Here is a 17,447-nt window from a genome sequence, read left to right on the forward strand (position 1 = left end):
ATGCCCATGCGCGTTTTATTAATAAAAACTAACAGTGCCAAGGTTAAACAAGTCAAACAATTATAGTCTCTTTATATTCCATAAAATATTACAGAAAAGTTTATTTGTGTTTCAATAAAAAGACTACTGTCTTAGAATAGGCAGCTGACAGTATTTGTGCAGTTAATTGTTTGTGAATAAATTTAAAAAGACTACCACCTGCCCTGAAATTCCTTTTATAAAAATGAACTATTAAAAATGATTGACAAATTTTGAGTTAAAAAACTTAAAACATTCTCTATATTTAATTTCAACTTTATAATAGATTACAGGAAGATGCTTATGAAACAAATACAAACATTTGTTTCAGTACATGTCTTTATATGATAGACTTATAAGTATGTAAACAACTATATAATAAAAAGTTTCCAAAGACTGCCTGTAAGAAATCAGGCAAATTTTACCATAAGCAATAAATCATTCCAAACCTTCAAGACATTTTATATAGCTGCACCAACTGGCAGTAAACATTTGCCAAAAACTTTGTAATTCATATGTCCCAACATACAGTGAAAAGTATATAAACTTGATGGAATCATAATGTTAGATATAATTTAAGGGAAAATAAGTTCACAACAACATTCCTGGAATTTAACATGTAAAAAAGTAGGACGTATCTTTCTTGTTTGGTTCTTTGGACACTGCATGATTAACAAAAAACACTACTACATTAGCTCACTATCCCTCAAAAAGTGGCATAATCAAAATACACTCCAAATAAATTGCCATTCAGTGTATTCATTTTCCACAGAAGGATAGTATTTTATTTCTCAATGATGTGTCTACATTTTCTTTAGCAAACTTTGAAAGAACATTTGGGGCAAAATTCTTTTTCCTTCAAGTAAAAAAGAAATCCCAAACAAAAAACAACCAACAAACCAAAAACCCCTAAAACAAGAGTAAATAAAGGCTCTGCATTAACACACTGGTATCAAAAACACACATCCACACCACATTTAAAAATATCCTACATAAAACAATCCTTGTTTGCTTATCAGAGGTGCAATTTCTAAACTCAGAACTGCTTACCAATATTCTCCTTGGGGGATGGGGCAAAGTAATTTGAGACACTTCTCCCTAGAACAATTTATTCCTGAAGCCTGCTGAATTTTAACAAAAAATAGTCTACAAGGAAAGGGCATCAGTCGTCATCATCATTTTCATTAAAATCATCGTCATCATCATCGTCATCCCCAACATAAGAAACTGGTGTTTCAACTCTTGAACCACTGTACTGAGATCCATTGGAACTTGTAGCCAACATCCCATCTCCACCATTGGAAAAGTCACTGAAAAAAAAAAAAGAAAGCCAGTTGGCATTGCTTCATGAGTTCCCCCATCTCTAGTCCATTCCTTTAATGAATCTGCCACTGCCACTTTATAAACTGTCTTTAGTGTATGTCCAAGCTGTCTCCAAAAAGCTGAAGCAGTCTCAAGTAATTTTGAAGTGGTTCTTACTAGGTTTCTCTCTTTAGGTTTAATATAAAGATTAAACCTTTTCACAGGCACTTTATAAATGTTTTTTCAGGTTTCCTCTAAAGTACATTTAGTGTTAAGGCTACAAAGCTAAGATCCTTAGGATTTTTGTGTAGCATTGGACACATGCAAGTGAATCATGTCTTTCAGAATCACTAACCTCAATTCAAACACCTGGAAAATCGAAGAATTAATAGCTTTTCCTTAACTCCTTGATTTACATAGCAAACTATCGTGTGCTGTATTTTTAATCTGAAACTGTTTTCTTGTCATTGTGCAGTATTTTACTTTAACAGAGCCAGAAAATTTCTGCCTTCATTATTACTCGCTACTTTGCCAATCTATTTGATTGTTGACTTTCTAAATAGTTTGGTAAACTATTAAACTTGGCTACAAATTGGCGACAATTTTTTTTTTTTAAATCACAAAAATAGTATCTGCCTTGAAAGACATTAATCATTTAAAAATTGCTTTCAAAAACATGTTTGTTAGTAATTTTTAAATGCTAATCCAGCTAATGCACATATTCAATCATGCACACTTGTTGCTGTATGGAGCCAATTCAATCGTCTATCACCACACAGAATGAAACTGCAAGGGTACACCCACCCTATAAGCTCACAGGAAAAACATATCCAGCAAGACACTTTCAAGTGTGCTGTTCTGCACACTTATTCAGCAGCAAGGAACTAAGGTATCTGTCTAGCTGTAGTCAGATGACTTAAAACAGGTCTGCCATAATTATCTGCAAAAGCAGTTTCAAAAGCAAAGAAAACAAAACAAAACTATTCTTGTGCTTTTGTAAATTTTGAAAGTACAAACCCAAAATATTTTCTCTCTTTTTGATAAAAATGAGAACTAGATTTCGTAACCTGAGTATCCCAGTAAGTAAGACAAAGAAACTGCAATGAAGGTAATGGTAGCAGCATCTTCAGACCTGCAAACTTTTAGAGACCTTGTTAAATAAATGTACAGCCTTTATTTGCCTTGGCAGCACAACTTTTATTGCCATGAATGTTCATGGCTATTGCCATGAATATTCATATATATCCGATAATTAAACACAATCCGTCACTGCCCTTTTCCAAACTCCTAAGAAATGGAAATGGTAGAAGTTCTTGTACTGTCACCAAGATAATGAACCCCAATCAGCCTCTGGTTTTATACTGGTCTCTGGCTAACAATGGCCTATTCAAATTTCAAAGTCTTAAAAACACATGGCACTCTTTTTCACTACCCCATGCTCATTACCACAGAAGGAAACTTACTGAAAACAGAGATTTTAGGTACTGTTCAGCATCTCTAAAGATATTTTGGCAAAATGCTCACTCAAGCTTCAATTCCCTCGCACAAAATATGCAGAACTTAATCCAGGCACTTGTTACAAATGTCAAACGTTTCAATGATCATAGAATCAATTAGGTTAGAAAAGACCTCAGAGATCACAGAATCCAACTGCTGAATATTTGACTCATTTTACAACCTTGTGGAGGCTCACAGAAGGACATCTTTTTGATTAATGCAGCAATAAGAAACTAGTGAGTAACAAAGTTGAATACTAGTTACGGTTTATCACACTACCAGCTTCAGATTGCTGTTTAAAACCCACAGATCAAAATCTTTTTTTGAAGTTAGACACTAATGATCAAGGAGTAATCTTTCCAATACTGTATCTTTAGAGAAGTATCTGTTTTCTTGTCACAAACTTTGAACTAGAAAAAAAAAATCCAAACAAACAAACAAGTTCAAGAATAACCACTCTAACACCTTTCCGGTATACAGGAAAGGATTTCTTCAATGACACTGCTAAGAACCACCACAGAAGTGATGTCTGGGAATAAACTTAAAACACATATCCATAGCACATTCAATCAAAACAGAACTTGTTTCATGAAGCATTTCATATCCATATTTCTTTGATGACCACAGATTTTAGAAACTACTTGAAAACTTCATCTCACCTGGCTGAAAACCTTGTGCCGTTTGATGCAGAACCTGATGAAGATGTGACATATACACTGCTGATTGATCCCTGAGCCATTTCTGTAAAACAAACAACGTGCATTTCAGGAATCCTTCCCAACACACCCATCTAATTCAGTGGAAATGCTTAATCCTTTAAAGTCCAGAAAAGGAGTCTTGCAGCCCAAACAACAAAACATATTTATGTACTATATCCAAAACAGCATAATTAAAAAAAAGGCTAGTGCAAGCAACAACAAAATTTCAAAATACATTTAAAAAACCCATTTGTTTTGAAGTGAGCAAGATAGATCACTATTCACCATATGCTTGCACTTATTACCTTTTGCCTTTGCAACTGAGTCAAACAAAAATACTGTTCTCTTAAAAGAATTACACACTGCAAAGATCTGCTTGTGTGGCTTGATGCAAAATGTTTTGCAAAGAGCAACAGTCCATTCTTTATCAATCACTATGTTATTTGCTCCCTAAGGTATACTAAAAAGCAGATAAATTTGAGAACTTGATTAAAATCTTTACCACAAATCAGTGGAAATTAACTGTTCTAAGGTATTTTCATGTTTTTTTAAGAGTCCTAGATTAAGGAGGAAAAAAATCAACTCTTTTTGGAGTAACTAACCTGTCACATATGGTTCCAGAGCTTTAGGAACCAAACTCCTTGCAATTTTTAGGTCCTCTGCTGAACAGCTTCCAGATTCTAGCCCACAAGCCATTCCCATTCGTTTTAGTACTTCTATATCATCATGAATTTCAAAAGTATTGTCAAAATTAAATAGGTATTCAAACCTGGAGAGGAAAAAATGTCTTAATTAACTTCAATAACTTTAACTACCTTTTGGTTTTCAGGAACTGCAGCATTTCAAAAGCTTTACGCACAGTGTTAAGTGTGGTAGTGACACATCACATTAAGCAATCAAATTTTTGAAGATTTATGTATTTGCTTGTGACTGTTTACATTCAGTTTTCATTTAGCTGATGAAAAATACAGCCTTCTGAACCAAAAGTGGAGAACAGCGAATCCATTTTCAATTCTGCTGGCTGCCATTTCATGGTGTTAAAGCCAAAAGAAAACATTGCTTGGTTAAGTATGACACAAAATGTCAAGAGAGATGCCTAGTATCTCTAGATAGCAAGTTTTAAGTAAGTTATCAAATGTGAATCAATTAGTCTATTTATTAAAAGGGTATATAAAACAGCTGTCTGAAGTGCCTGTTCTCAATATACAAAAAGCACAAGTAAATTAAGTTTGTATTTAATTTTTAAGGAATCTACATGAACATTTATATGAACACAGAGCTCTACTGAAAGCCAGATGGAAAACTTTGTTAGCTTACTTGTCATTTGAAATACTGCAGTCAATCACTGTCTTCTTGCTGGTGTTCACAATGATAAATGGCAAATGGATGACAGAATTGGAAGGTGGAGGTCGGTTTGCCTGCTGTTCTGCCTGACGGTTTCGCTGGACGAGGTTCTTAAAGGCAATTTGCTAGAAAAAGCAACAGTGATATCAAAGTATGAATGAAGCTTTTAGGATCACATTAACAAAATTCCTAAGGATTCCAGCAATGGTTGCAGCAAGTACATGCAGAAAAGGACAAAGTGTTTACCACATTCCTGCATGTTAAGATGCAAGAAGAGTCACAGATCATAGTATTAAAAAAGACAACACAGTAAAACTTTACTGAGGAAAAAAAAGCACATTCTACTAACTACAACAGGACAGTTCCTTGGACAGACCCCTGGCAGAATGGAGAGAGAACAATGATTGGAAAAATAAATTTTCACATAGCATCCTATAACCTTTCCATTTACTCTTCCCTACTAGCTACTGCACTCAAAAAAATACACTTGAATGTTAATACTGAAATGAATTATATGCTAAAAAAGTTAATGCTTGGGATTTGAGTATCTGGCATTAGGTTTCGGAATTAGCCATTTAAGATTAGTCACTTTAACATCTTACCAAAATCGCTTTTTACAATGGAATGTTCCCATTTTAAAAACTAGCAAATCAAATAATTGAAAACCATAGAAACTCAAGTTATAAATCACAGAGTAAGCTGCTGAACAAAGAAAAATATTTTCCTGGTCACAAAATCAAATGAAATAAACAAGAATTAAGACCAAAATCCAAAGCCAACACAGAGACTGATAAAAATCAGGCAGCTGTCCAACAGCTGTCTGTACTTTCCTTCTGGATCCCTGAGACTCTCATTCTTACTGTGCAGGTAACACAACTACCCAGGAATATATTTCTGTGGACCAGCAGCCCAGTGACTTGGGAAAGACTATTGTATTGCTTCCCCAAGCGCAGTAAAGGAAATCTGGGAAGGAGTTCAGCCTTTGTTCCACAGTGCTTCAGCCACTTACACACCAGTGACTGCAAGTCTCCAGAGAGGCACAAGGCAGAGCATTATGACAGACAACTTCTACAGTCACGTAATTTTATCTGTGGATGCTAACACAGAAGAAAATTCTATTTACCCGTATCTAGTTCAGTTCCTGACCTGAACTGGAAAATTCAGAGGATATGGTATACTTCTCCTATCAGCATAAACCCTGTTTAAACATACTTGAAACTCTGAACAAATTCACCGTAACTCATGGAAAGTTGATGGCATCCCCCATAGCAATGGCCAACAGCATGGCCCCAGCTAAACTAGTGTTAAATAAAGCTGCATACACTTCATCCTGAAATTCACCTCTAGTCTTCCTATAAGTTTCCCATCCCTCAGACTGGGATAAAACAAGAGGAATACAGATATAAGTTACCTTGCCCTATAGACAAGAGTACCTTGACTGTACCTGTAGAATGAGTTCTTGTAGCTGAGACTGTTTTTGCTTTATTCTTTCAATTCTTCTCTGTTTCTCCACCTTAAGACAGATAAAAAGGACTGGTCAGTTTTAAGTAGCATTTTATGGCAACATTTTCTCCCTTTAAAATCATTTCAATACCAGAGAACTGGAGGTAGGAGATATAGCAACCAATCATTAAGGTTCTACATATAATTTAGACTTAACCATCAAGACACATCTAACTAAGACACATACTATCTATAGAAACTAACAAAAAGCAGAATTAGAACCCTGAGGAATAAAATACAACAATGTGAAGTATAATCTTTGCAAACAGAAATTATGCCTCAAAGGGTTATTGGAATTCTCTCAAAGAGGCAAAGACAGACAAAAAAGGATCTATTTAATACAGTGTCTATTGATACTGGAGGTATTGGAGAAGATCCATCAAAGATGGTTAAAGACATGAAGCTGCTATGGAGCCCAAGGTTAAGGCCTCACAGTATTTAATATGTACTAAATAATAACAAAAAAGGTAAGAGACAAAAAGCTAGGAAATACACAGCTTTCTTAGTGGAAGAAGCTCCCCAGCAGATTTCCACAGGGACAGGCTGTTACTCCAACAACAGACAATCAGATTAAGGTGACAAGGTGACAGAATCTGCTGGCAATGCTGTGTTACCTGGCATAGTAAAAAGAGAGTTTGTCATAAAGCAAACTCAAAGTGTCTTGTAGCACTTTGTGATTACATCACCTAAATTATTTCTAGTAACTATAGTGTGGTATATGTGAGAAAACAATCTAATGCATACTTTAGAAATAAAATGACATTAAGTAGAGATCTAAAATTACAGTATCTGCAAAATCCATCAGCTCAGTGTACCATGACAGCCAAAATTTCGAATTATTAGGCAAGAAACAGAGAACCAAACAGGAATTATCACTACATTACTCTATGAAGCAGAATGTTTATATCTTGAATTCTGTAAGTCTGATGGTCCTATTTCAAGACAAGCATATGAAAGAGTAATCAAAATAATCAGTGATACATAACAGACTCTATGCAAGAGAATAATGAATAAATTAGGACTCTACTGAAAGGAGAATGAAATAATGGGGGAGAATATGAGAGATCCCTATAAAACAATGAACAGGATGGAGAAAGTCAATAAGGAATGACCAGACCATCATCATTTCCAATTAAAAAAATATTCAGTGGATATCAACTAAATATAGTACGTTCAAAACCAAACAAAAGGTATTTCATAAGAAGCTTCTCATGCACCTGAAACTCACTGACACAAACGACCCAATATTAAAAGCAAACTTTGAAAAAAAGACTAAATTTTTTAGAAGAAATATTGAAGGCTATTAAACAGAAAGATAATGTATCTGCCTCAATTATGCCTGAACCACAAGGTAGAGAAGAAAACAAGGTACAATCACAAAATACCTTCTCTAATCACTCACAGAATAAATAGGGTTAGAAGGGACCACTGGAGGCTATCTATTCCAACCTCCCTGCTCATGCTGTGTCCCCCCAAGGACATAACTCAAGATTGTGTCCAGATGGCTTTTGAGTATCTCCAGGGAAGGAGTCTCCAGAATCTCCTGGGCAATCTATTCCAGTGCTCAGTCACCCACACAGTAAAAAATTTCTTCCTCATGTTCAGGTGGAACTTCCTGTGCATTAGTTTCTGTCCATTGCCTCTTGTCCTATTGCTTGGCATCACTGGAGAAGAGCCTGGTTCCATCCAGGATGGACCATCCCATCAGATGTCCAGGGATTGTGAGGATGACTGGCCTGTAGTTCCCCAGGACCTACTCTTTCTCCTTCCTAGGTAACTGCTACTGTCAGCCAAGATCCTGAATAAACTGATTACTGGCCCTGAAAAAATCTTATTTTCTTAAATCTTTAAAATGTGCAATTAGCAAGGAAATTACTCAAGTGAAAAATTCACATGAATGCAGTTTTCTGTTTGGTTTTGGTGAAAACAAACACCTCCAACCTCCCCAAGTGTACACAGCTGAAAAAACAAAAGATGCAAAAAGGCCTGATGCTATATTAAAAAAAAATAATAAAAGGGTAGGATCAAGTCTTAAAATTCAGCTTTAGAGAGAAAGTCAAATACTGCCTCCCTCAAGAAAAACTTAAAACTCAAGATATTTTTCTATCACATACACATAAATTACACTGCCTCACATACCTTATTAATTGCCCCACACATCCTGTTTTTTGCATTATCAGGCCATATTTTACCAAATTCAGCATTCTAATTTACACACAAAGGACAAGCTCAAGAATATTTATAACAACAAATAGTTGATGAGGAAGCCTCAAACTCCTATGTTCCTTATAAATTTTTTTTCTTGATTTTCAGCAGTGTAAGGATGAAGCTAAACAGTATCAGATAGAATAGCAAAAAAACTTTATTAGCTATGATAATTTTACAAATTAAACATTAACTTTCAGAAATTCACTGTATTACACTCATGGCTTTGTTATTCAATGGTTAACAGAACTCCTTCCTCCTCTTGTGACAGCCAGTTAACAAGTTCTCACTTTCTTTTAATCACAAGATAGCACTGTTCCCATCTTAAATGCATGAACTTTAAATGCATGAATAATCCATGAGTGTATTATTACATTCTAAGTTGCTTTTTTTCACTTCAACACTAGTATTATCCTATTCTTCTTTAGGACATTATGTCATCACATCAAATTCAGCTGGATGAGCCACACTTCTCCTTTTGCTCCAACATTGTTGGTAATGCCATACTTCATGAGACAAGGAGATCTACTTTTAAAATCCCTCCAGTTCAGCACACAGCATCGTCATCTTGGAACCACTTCACCTTCCATACTCACCCTATTAATTATGCTCCAATTATCACTCTCTTAACTAATAATTTTCACTTGGGATGATATTCAAATAAATCTCAGTTCATTATTAGATACCCTGCATTTATTTATCTAGATTGCAATTACAGTATTAAATAAAAAATAAATTATAAGTATCAAACAAAAATTAAAACTATCCCTTTGTAAGTAAGGCTCCAAAACACTTTTGTTCCACTTTCCCCCTCACTTTGGCACCTTCTACACTTTTTTTTTTCCGCTGAAAGAAATTTAGACTTATTAAGAATAAATATGTCTTGTTCTATTCTGATGAAGTGAATTTACTTCAGTAAACCTCAGTAACCTTATTATTCTGCAAATCTCAGGATAGTAAATGCTGTCAGAACTTACGAATCTCTTTCAGCATAAAGCACTTCACTTCTTCCCCAAGACACGCAATAAGAAAGTCTGACATACTCACATAAGAGAATTGTCATAAAAAGCAAAGATGTGCAGGAATGGAGATGCCTATACATACTGACCTACATACAACATCTACCATCACAGATTTACTGTCTGTTTGGCATCTGGAGAAAACAAATCTTCCCAACTCCTGAGTACCATTATTGCAATGTTGGAAATACACATTAATGTTTTACTACCTTGTGCTCAGAACCACTTCATACGTACTTTAAAAGCTGTATTTATGACATAGAAGAATTAAACAAAGACACATTTGAGCAATGTGGAAGTTGATCAGCGTGTGTTCAGTATGTAAAAAATAAAATAAAAAGAGTCAAAGAGGACCATACTATTCTATGTTGCTCTCTCAGAAGATTATAGGCAAATATTGTATCAGAACATACTAAAGCTGTAAGCATTTACTGAAACACAAAGCCATTGTGAACTTCCAAATGCATATACCTCCAAATTCTGACATTCCTGAGCCGAGTTAGTAGGTAGACCAATCCATTTGATTTCCTTTTTCTCCTTAGAGATAATGTTCATGGCCATAAGGACATTTAAGGCATCATAGACACGTCGTCTAATATTCTTCTGGTCGTAAGCCTGCTGTAGACATAGTGCATTAATCAAAAATATACCTGTGTCAAAATATTTGAAAATAAACATATTACAGCAAATGGGTAAACTTAGTTAATATCTGAACTGTTTCATTTAGCAGTAGGAAAAACAGAAAAATCTCAAAAGAAATTTCTCTTCCCCCATTCAGTTCACACGTAATTGACTTCCCATATACTTACTGATTCATTTGGTGAAATGTGATTATCAGTGGTAGTGAATTCTGCAACCAACTCGTCTGCCACCTCATTGTATGAGGTGGTTCCTTTTCTTTGTACCTTCTCACAAACCTTCATAGAGAAATGACGTAAACCCTTGCCATTCTTCTCGCCTTTTTTGTTCCGCTTCCTAAATATACGTATAATATATATTTTAAGAAGATTTAAACTTCGGAATATTTGATGTCTCTTTTGCAAATACAGGCACACTGCTGTAAAAACCCAAGCCTTCCCTTTTCTTCTGCTTCTTATCCCTTCCCAGCCTTCTCTCCTACATTTTTTCCCTACAATTTACAGTATTTATAAACAATTCTAGTATCTTGATGCTGAAACACAATATAAATTTATTCTTTTGCCAACTTTGCTAGCTCTAGTAGAATCACAAAATCATAGAATAGTTCGGGTTGGAAGCAATCTTTAGAGGTCATCTAGTCCAACCCCCCTGCAATGAGCCAGGGTATCTTCAGCTCAGTGAGGCTGCCCAAAGCTCTACCCAACCTCGCCTGAAATGTTTCCATTAGCAGACAATAAATTAACAACAGCGATATTCCATGAAGAAGTCAGTAAACAAAACCTTCCAAACTTCAAGACGAGATAAGGGTATAAATACTAAAACATGAAAACTGAATCAGAGGAGAGAACTTTTTTGTCCTTTTTTAAAATTTTTATTTTTAATTTAAAGTAGCACATAGATTGAGCGTTTTCTATGCAATGTGATACTGACTGAACTGACAAGTCTGGTATTGGTTGAACTCACTAAACATTACACTATTACTATAACACAGATTTGAAGTTATACAGTATATGAAATTGCTATCAGAACTTCAAAGTTACAAGACACAAGCAGTATAACAAGGTTTTCTGCTTTGCAAAGTTTTTAAATAAAAACTTCCTTGTAACTAGAGGAAAAATACAAGTATCAACAAAATTAGTTTCAGCAAGGGGAAGTCTCAATTCTTACATCTCATTTCACTGTATAATTCCAAAGCAGAAATCTATTTTTGTGTAATAGGCCACTGATAATAAATTTAGTCTTAAAACAACTACATTTAACAAGATGCCCTTAAAAACAAGCCGCATGAAAAAAACCACACCAAAAGAATGCATTCCTTGTATTTAATACTTTTTCTCAAAAAGGACTACATTCTTATTTCAAATGACACTCTGGGATACCCTTGTTCAATAAGAAATACAACATATTTTTCTGAAAATACACCAGTGTAAGAGAAATCATAGAATCAAGTCAGAAAAATTCCTGTCTTCTTAGGAGCTAAATTCTCTAAATGTTAGTGATGTCAGAATACCTGCCAGAGCTAACAGAAAATATTCTGCATTCTTTTACAAGAAATGAAGAGGTACTCATTATTGTGTGACTACTCCCTGTGTCAGTACAACAGACTTCAGTGGTGAAGTGCTCCTGATGAAAAGGAAAAGACTTTCCCACACTGTCAGCCTGAGGAGTACATACACTATCACACCATTTAAAACAAAAGTTCCAACAGTTTATTAATCCTTTCTAGCTTTCATTTTGCTCACCCAGCAGACCAAGGTGAAGAATCTCCAGTCTGGTTCTGTGATGCAAAATGTGTGTTAGGTGTATGTGGACTTCCTACCAGGATAGTATTTTGTGCTGAAGGTCTCTGAGGTGTACCGATAACCTGCAGTAAAGATAAAATTATTTGGAAAATGGTCAGAATTCCAAGACATTTGTTAGTGACACAATGGTGTATCATCCAAACACTAGTACTTTACAGATTTCTCTTAGACGCATACAACTTATACACACTAGCATAAAAAACTTCCGACTACAGTTAATATAATTAAGCACACCCTAAGTTATGAGCATGTATATTTGAACCTCCTTAAATCAGGTTTTCATGCTTGCTGGATTTCTTAACACTGTTCAAACACTAACTCAGACAAGATCAAAACACACACACACACATTCTCCCTCCAAGAAAAATGGGGAGAAAAAAGAAGGGGAAAAAACCCCTACTCTACCAAATTATGTATAAGGATGCTGCAGTAAATTACAGTTAAAATACAAATGTAGTAAAATCTGAAAATCAGTAAAACCAGAGAGAAAATGCACCTCTCTCCTGGTGTCAGCCTCTATCACTAGAGTCAAAACTACCATGTTAGAGGTGAGAAAGAATAAGGGCAAACTTTCCTCATCACTAAAGTGAGTGACATCAAATCAGGCAAACCCATTCCATGGCAAACATGTTAGGAGCACACACTTGGCTAATCAGTCTTCCAGCCTCCAAGTGAACTGTCCTGAAGATGTGTTAATCTGATCATACATTAGCACATAGAATTGTGCCCTCCTACCTCTGAAACTAGCTAAACAAAACACCCACTTTTGCACATGATGGTTTTTATCTCTGATTGTTTTAAATGTAACTTTCTAGAAAATATGGATTATGGGGAAATAATTATACCATATAGATAACTCTTTTGTACTCTTTTGTACATTTACCTCCCAGTGGAAACAGTTGGTTGCATCCCTGACATCAGGTAAATGAAAAAAAACATCAAATAAACCTAAATCCATAACCACCCACAAGCTTGACATGTTTTCCTGCAGCTACATTCCGTCTGAGCAGCAAAACTTAATTTTTCTTCCTTGAGCCAGCTTCAACAGTTTAGTCTCAACAAGAGTAAAATACAAAAACTGAAAATAAAACATTTGATGTGTGAAAGTTACACTGATGGTGCCAAAGGTAGTCGAGTGACTGTTGGAAGTCTGTGATTTCAGCTGTCCAGAAAGACAAACAGCTGTATTTCTTCCCAAACGTTCTCTTGCTATTATACCACCTCTCTGAGCAATTAACATATAAATTTGTTACATCCACTTCTGACAGCCAGAATATCTTAGGTACTCCTTTCCAGCAGCATTGTACTATATTTGAAATGTTTCTGTTTCTTATGAAAGCCAAATAATCACCTCTACTGCTTTTCATAAACAAAGCTTACGACTGTAGGAAATAGCATGAGGGTGGAGAACACTAGCACAGGACACATGTGAACCTGCTCACTTTCTCCTCATGGGAGAATACTATCAGTTCTGATATCAACTGGTCTGGCTCACCAAATGTCTCAAGAGTGTGAAAACCACCCATGTGCTATTCAAGTAGACTATATGGAGAACTGAAGAAAACTGTTAGTTAGTTTCTATTCCCTAGGATGCAGTGGCAGAAGGCTAAAGAAATGATCTAACACCTTGCTTGCAGAGAGTCACACTCTCTAATTCCCTACCTCACTAATTCCATGAGCAGCCCCACCACTGTACCACATCTAGAATTTGTATCACTCTGCAGTAAGATGAAAGCCAAACCAGAACAGAGGTGGGGGGGTGAGGAGGAGAGGAACTACAGCTGGAGAAAAAACAAACTGGCAGCAGCAAACCCTGAACCTCTACTGCACTCAGGAGAGTCCCAAAATACTGAACACTACAAAGGAAGAAATTAAGTGCGCACAAATTCACAGGTTTATTTCTAGAGTGGGACAGAAAAGTCTGATTAACACCCACTCTACATTCAAAATCTACTCTACTGCTTTCACATCAAGAAGAAACCCAAATACAAGACACTCCAGTTCAGATGTTTACATGTTACATTAGCTGTCCAGAAGATTGAGACCAGTTCTACTCTGATCACCTAATTTTACTGTTGATTACTGCAAGAATTACTGTAACCCATATATTATATACTCCATTACAAGATTCCTTGAAACATCTAATTTCCTATATCTCACACAAAGCTCAAAGTAAGTATTTCAGCAAAATAATATTTAAATTAAGCACTAAAATACAGTTATGTTTTCAATTTTCCTCCACCTAACTCAAATCTCTGTAAAAATGTGTTTATGGACTTCATTTACATTTCCCTATGCCAGATTTCAAAGCAGAATGAGACCCTGATTTTAAATGGCAAGACGAACAAAAGATAAAGCCATCTGAACGGCGAGGTAATTTCATTTTGATTTGAGAGCTATCTTTGAACTTCTTTATACAATTTATACATATTATTTTTAACCTAAGTCTATTAAAATTAGAAACAAACTTAGATTATCTGCCCATGAAGAGTGATACAGACTACCAGGCTACATCAAATTCGCAGTATGTGTAAATAATAGTACAAGCAATTAAAAAGTATAAATATATATATATATATAAAAAAAACAAAAAATAACCCAAACAAAACACCCCCCCCCCCCCCCAAAGTCTCCTTACCACTTGTTGTGCAATGTTGACATTAGACTGTCCAAATGTTTTTGGCAGGAGCTGTTTTCCAATTGTATTTACTGTGGAAGGATGAACAGCCAATAGAGAAACAACCCCTAAAACAAATACAAGTAGAGAGCTTCAGGTCAGGACATTGTATTATTTTAGCAAATGGTCTCATCTATACTACCAATGCACATCAATGGAAATTAGCCCTGAAACATGTAGTCTCAATATAAATGTAGCATTTACACATTTGAAGCAAAAAAAGGAATGAAGATTCACAGTATGTTCTCTTAAACCTTCTTCTATGTAATCTTACATATTATGAGTATCTTTTAATTCCTTATATTCAAATTCTTCTCTTAAAGCAGAGTAATAGAGGCAACCAGCATTTGACAATAAGTGTAGTCCTCTTTTCTACCCTTATCTTTTGTGGCTATTGAAATCTTTTTCAGTACCACCTGAAAAACATGCCCAATGCCATAGCATATAGCATAGCCTTCTGAGACATGCTGATCTATAGGAGATGAAATTTGGCTGGAACAGGCCTTTCCAAGAGAATATTCCCAACTTTACTCTAAGTGTCCCCTCCCAGTTGAAGGCAGGGAATTAAACAACAAACATCCTCAAGAATCCATTATTTCAGAAAAATGCATGCAACTCAGCAGAGCGACCCTGGAGGAAAGGTTGTTCTCTCTCTCCTCGTTCATAACTTTTCACAATCAGCACTGGTAGGTAAAGCAAGTCTTAAGCCATGTAAAAGATAAATCAACTACAAAAATAACAACCCAGGTACCTGCTAGCAGTTTGATATCTCATGATACAGTTTACAGGAAAGAACCCCAAACCTATCAATTCAAAACAAACAAAAAACTCCCCAAACAACAACAAAACAGAGCAAAGAGAAAAGAAGCAACAAAAACTGACTACAGGAAGAAAATAATTTAAAAAACCAGTCTTAAAATATTGGAGACTTTTTTTTTTGCCGAATCAACTGTCAAGTAGTTTCAGGTTCAGCAGCTGCTTCTCTGAGATTACTCTTAAAGAGGCCAATGGAGTCCGAAGGACTTGGTACAACTCTCATTCCTCTCTTTTTCCCACTGTCCGATACAGAAGCAATACATAAACATTTTTATAAGGGTTGTATCAGGAGGGCCAAACTAGTCCTTGATGCATATCAAGGCTTCTTTACTTTCAACTCTTTACTTTCTTTACTTTCTACTCTTCACACATTCAGGAAGTCTACAGGAAGCTGAGGACAATTCAAATCTTCTTTAAGCCCTTGCTTTCCAGAAGGCTTGTATTTCCCAGCTGCTATTACTACACCATGTCAAAGTGATAGCTTCACATAAGAATCTACTCTTAGTGATCAATCTATTCCCAAACAGGATGCAGCAGCATGTCCTTCTTCCATTATTAACCAGCTTCCCAGTGCTCTTTCAGAAAGTCAGCAGCTATCCAGTTTGTAAGGTAAGTCTGTCATACCTTCCTGTCCCTTCAAGTACACTCATCACTATCATGACCTGAATTGTGTTTGTTCTTCCTCTCTGCAGAATACAGTAGATCAATATAAACTACCCTGGCTAGTAGTGCTTGTGTAGCTGATTCTCAGCTTCCTGGAAGTCTTTTTTTTAAATTTCTCCTCACTGCTTTAGAAAAATCAGTGCAATCTGAAGACTGTATTTCTACTATAAAAGAGGAGTTGTAACTGCTTTCCAAGGTTAAGACACCTCATCTATTTGGTCATCTTCTCAGAATCACCGAATATTCTGAGTTGGAAGGGACTCACAAGGACCATCAATTCCAACTCTTGAGTGAATGGCCTATACAGGGATCAAACCCCCAACCTTGGTATTATAAGCACCATGCTTTAACCAACCTTCCCTTACCTCTGATGGTCATTGTTGCCCATGTTTGTTAGTGCTCCTGCCCTTTCTTTTGCAGATGACAGACATCCATACAGTATCCAAGGAATACAGTATGTTATATATGTCTCTACAGCTCATTTACTGTTTTATTCTCTCCTTTCCAAGTAATTCTTAAAATTCAATGTGCGTGTTCCCCACCAAACACTGATACCACATTTTCATTAATATAACCTATGATGACTTCAAGATCTTTCTTCAGTGCTAATAGCTCACTTGGGATACTCTTTGTACCAAGTTCGGTTTTCACCAATTATTAACCTATGGCAGGACCATCCCATCCTATCACACCTTAGCTTAACAGGCTGATTAAGGACCTTGATAATCAATTTTTTTTTATTATTTTTAAGAAATCCAAGGGCATAACTCTGATTAGATAATCCTTATCCACATGGTTGTTGACTATTTCAAAGCATGACTTTGAAAAGAAGTAACTGCAGACCCTCCCTTTTCCCCTCCCTCTAGAAAAGCCCTGTTGAAGGCCATTATCACATCTGTCCACATGTACTGCTTCTCTGTTACATGCTCAACAACAAAGTATGACTGTATGTCATCTGCCATTATCTGAGCCCTTCACAAACTGTTGCAGACTATGTGGCTCTCTTTCCTTCTGGTACTATATCAATTATACACATACTGAGTTACAAGGATAGAAGATTCCTTTAAGAATTCAAAGGTAGACATTTTTCTGACAATGAGTGCCACCCATTCACGTTATGAGTTTTTCCCAACAACAACTTCCAAATATTACTTCAGTAGGACAACTTCATAAAGAACAATACTCCCATGAGATCACCTACTCTTCAGATTCACTCAAAAGACTTAATTGTTCTGGTAAGTTTAAAAATTAAGTAATTCTTTAT

At 35.8% G+C, this 17,447-nt stretch overlaps 1 protein-coding gene across 5 annotated transcripts in view; it reads right to left on the bottom strand.

The window, feature by feature from the left end:
- TFDP1 (transcription factor Dp-1) overlaps positions 1–17,447 on the bottom strand; it is a 39,518-nt gene continuing 22,071 nt past the window's right edge. For 4 of the 5 annotated variants that reach the window (XM_066176715.1, XM_066176714.1, XM_066176711.1 and 1 more), the window contains exons 4-12: positions 14,666–14,772; positions 11,968–12,089; positions 10,396–10,561; positions 10,058–10,204; positions 6,304–6,372; positions 4,833–4,984; positions 4,118–4,284; positions 3,477–3,558; positions 1–1,328 (exon numbers count right to left, since the gene is read on the bottom strand). In XM_066176715.1, the coding sequence (XP_066032812.1) occupies positions 1,181–1,328; positions 3,477–3,558; positions 4,118–4,284; positions 4,833–4,984; positions 6,304–6,372; positions 10,058–10,204; positions 10,396–10,561; positions 11,968–12,089; positions 14,666–14,772 (1,160 nt within the window). In that variant the 3' untranslated portion in view covers positions 1–1,180. The remainder of the gene's footprint in view (positions 1,329–3,476; positions 3,559–4,117; positions 4,285–4,832; positions 4,985–6,303; positions 6,373–10,057; positions 10,205–10,395; positions 10,562–11,967; positions 12,090–14,665; positions 14,773–17,447) is intronic. The other variant, XM_066176716.1, reaches the window with a different exon arrangement.

This window comes from Chamaea fasciata, unplaced genomic scaffold (genome assembly GCF_029207755.1).
Source record: "Chamaea fasciata isolate MVZ Bird 193981 ecotype frontalis unplaced genomic scaffold, bChaFas1.0.hap1 SCAF_2, whole genome shotgun sequence".
In the NCBI taxonomy this organism is placed as follows: domain Eukaryota; kingdom Metazoa; phylum Chordata; class Aves; order Passeriformes; family Sylviidae; genus Chamaea; species Chamaea fasciata.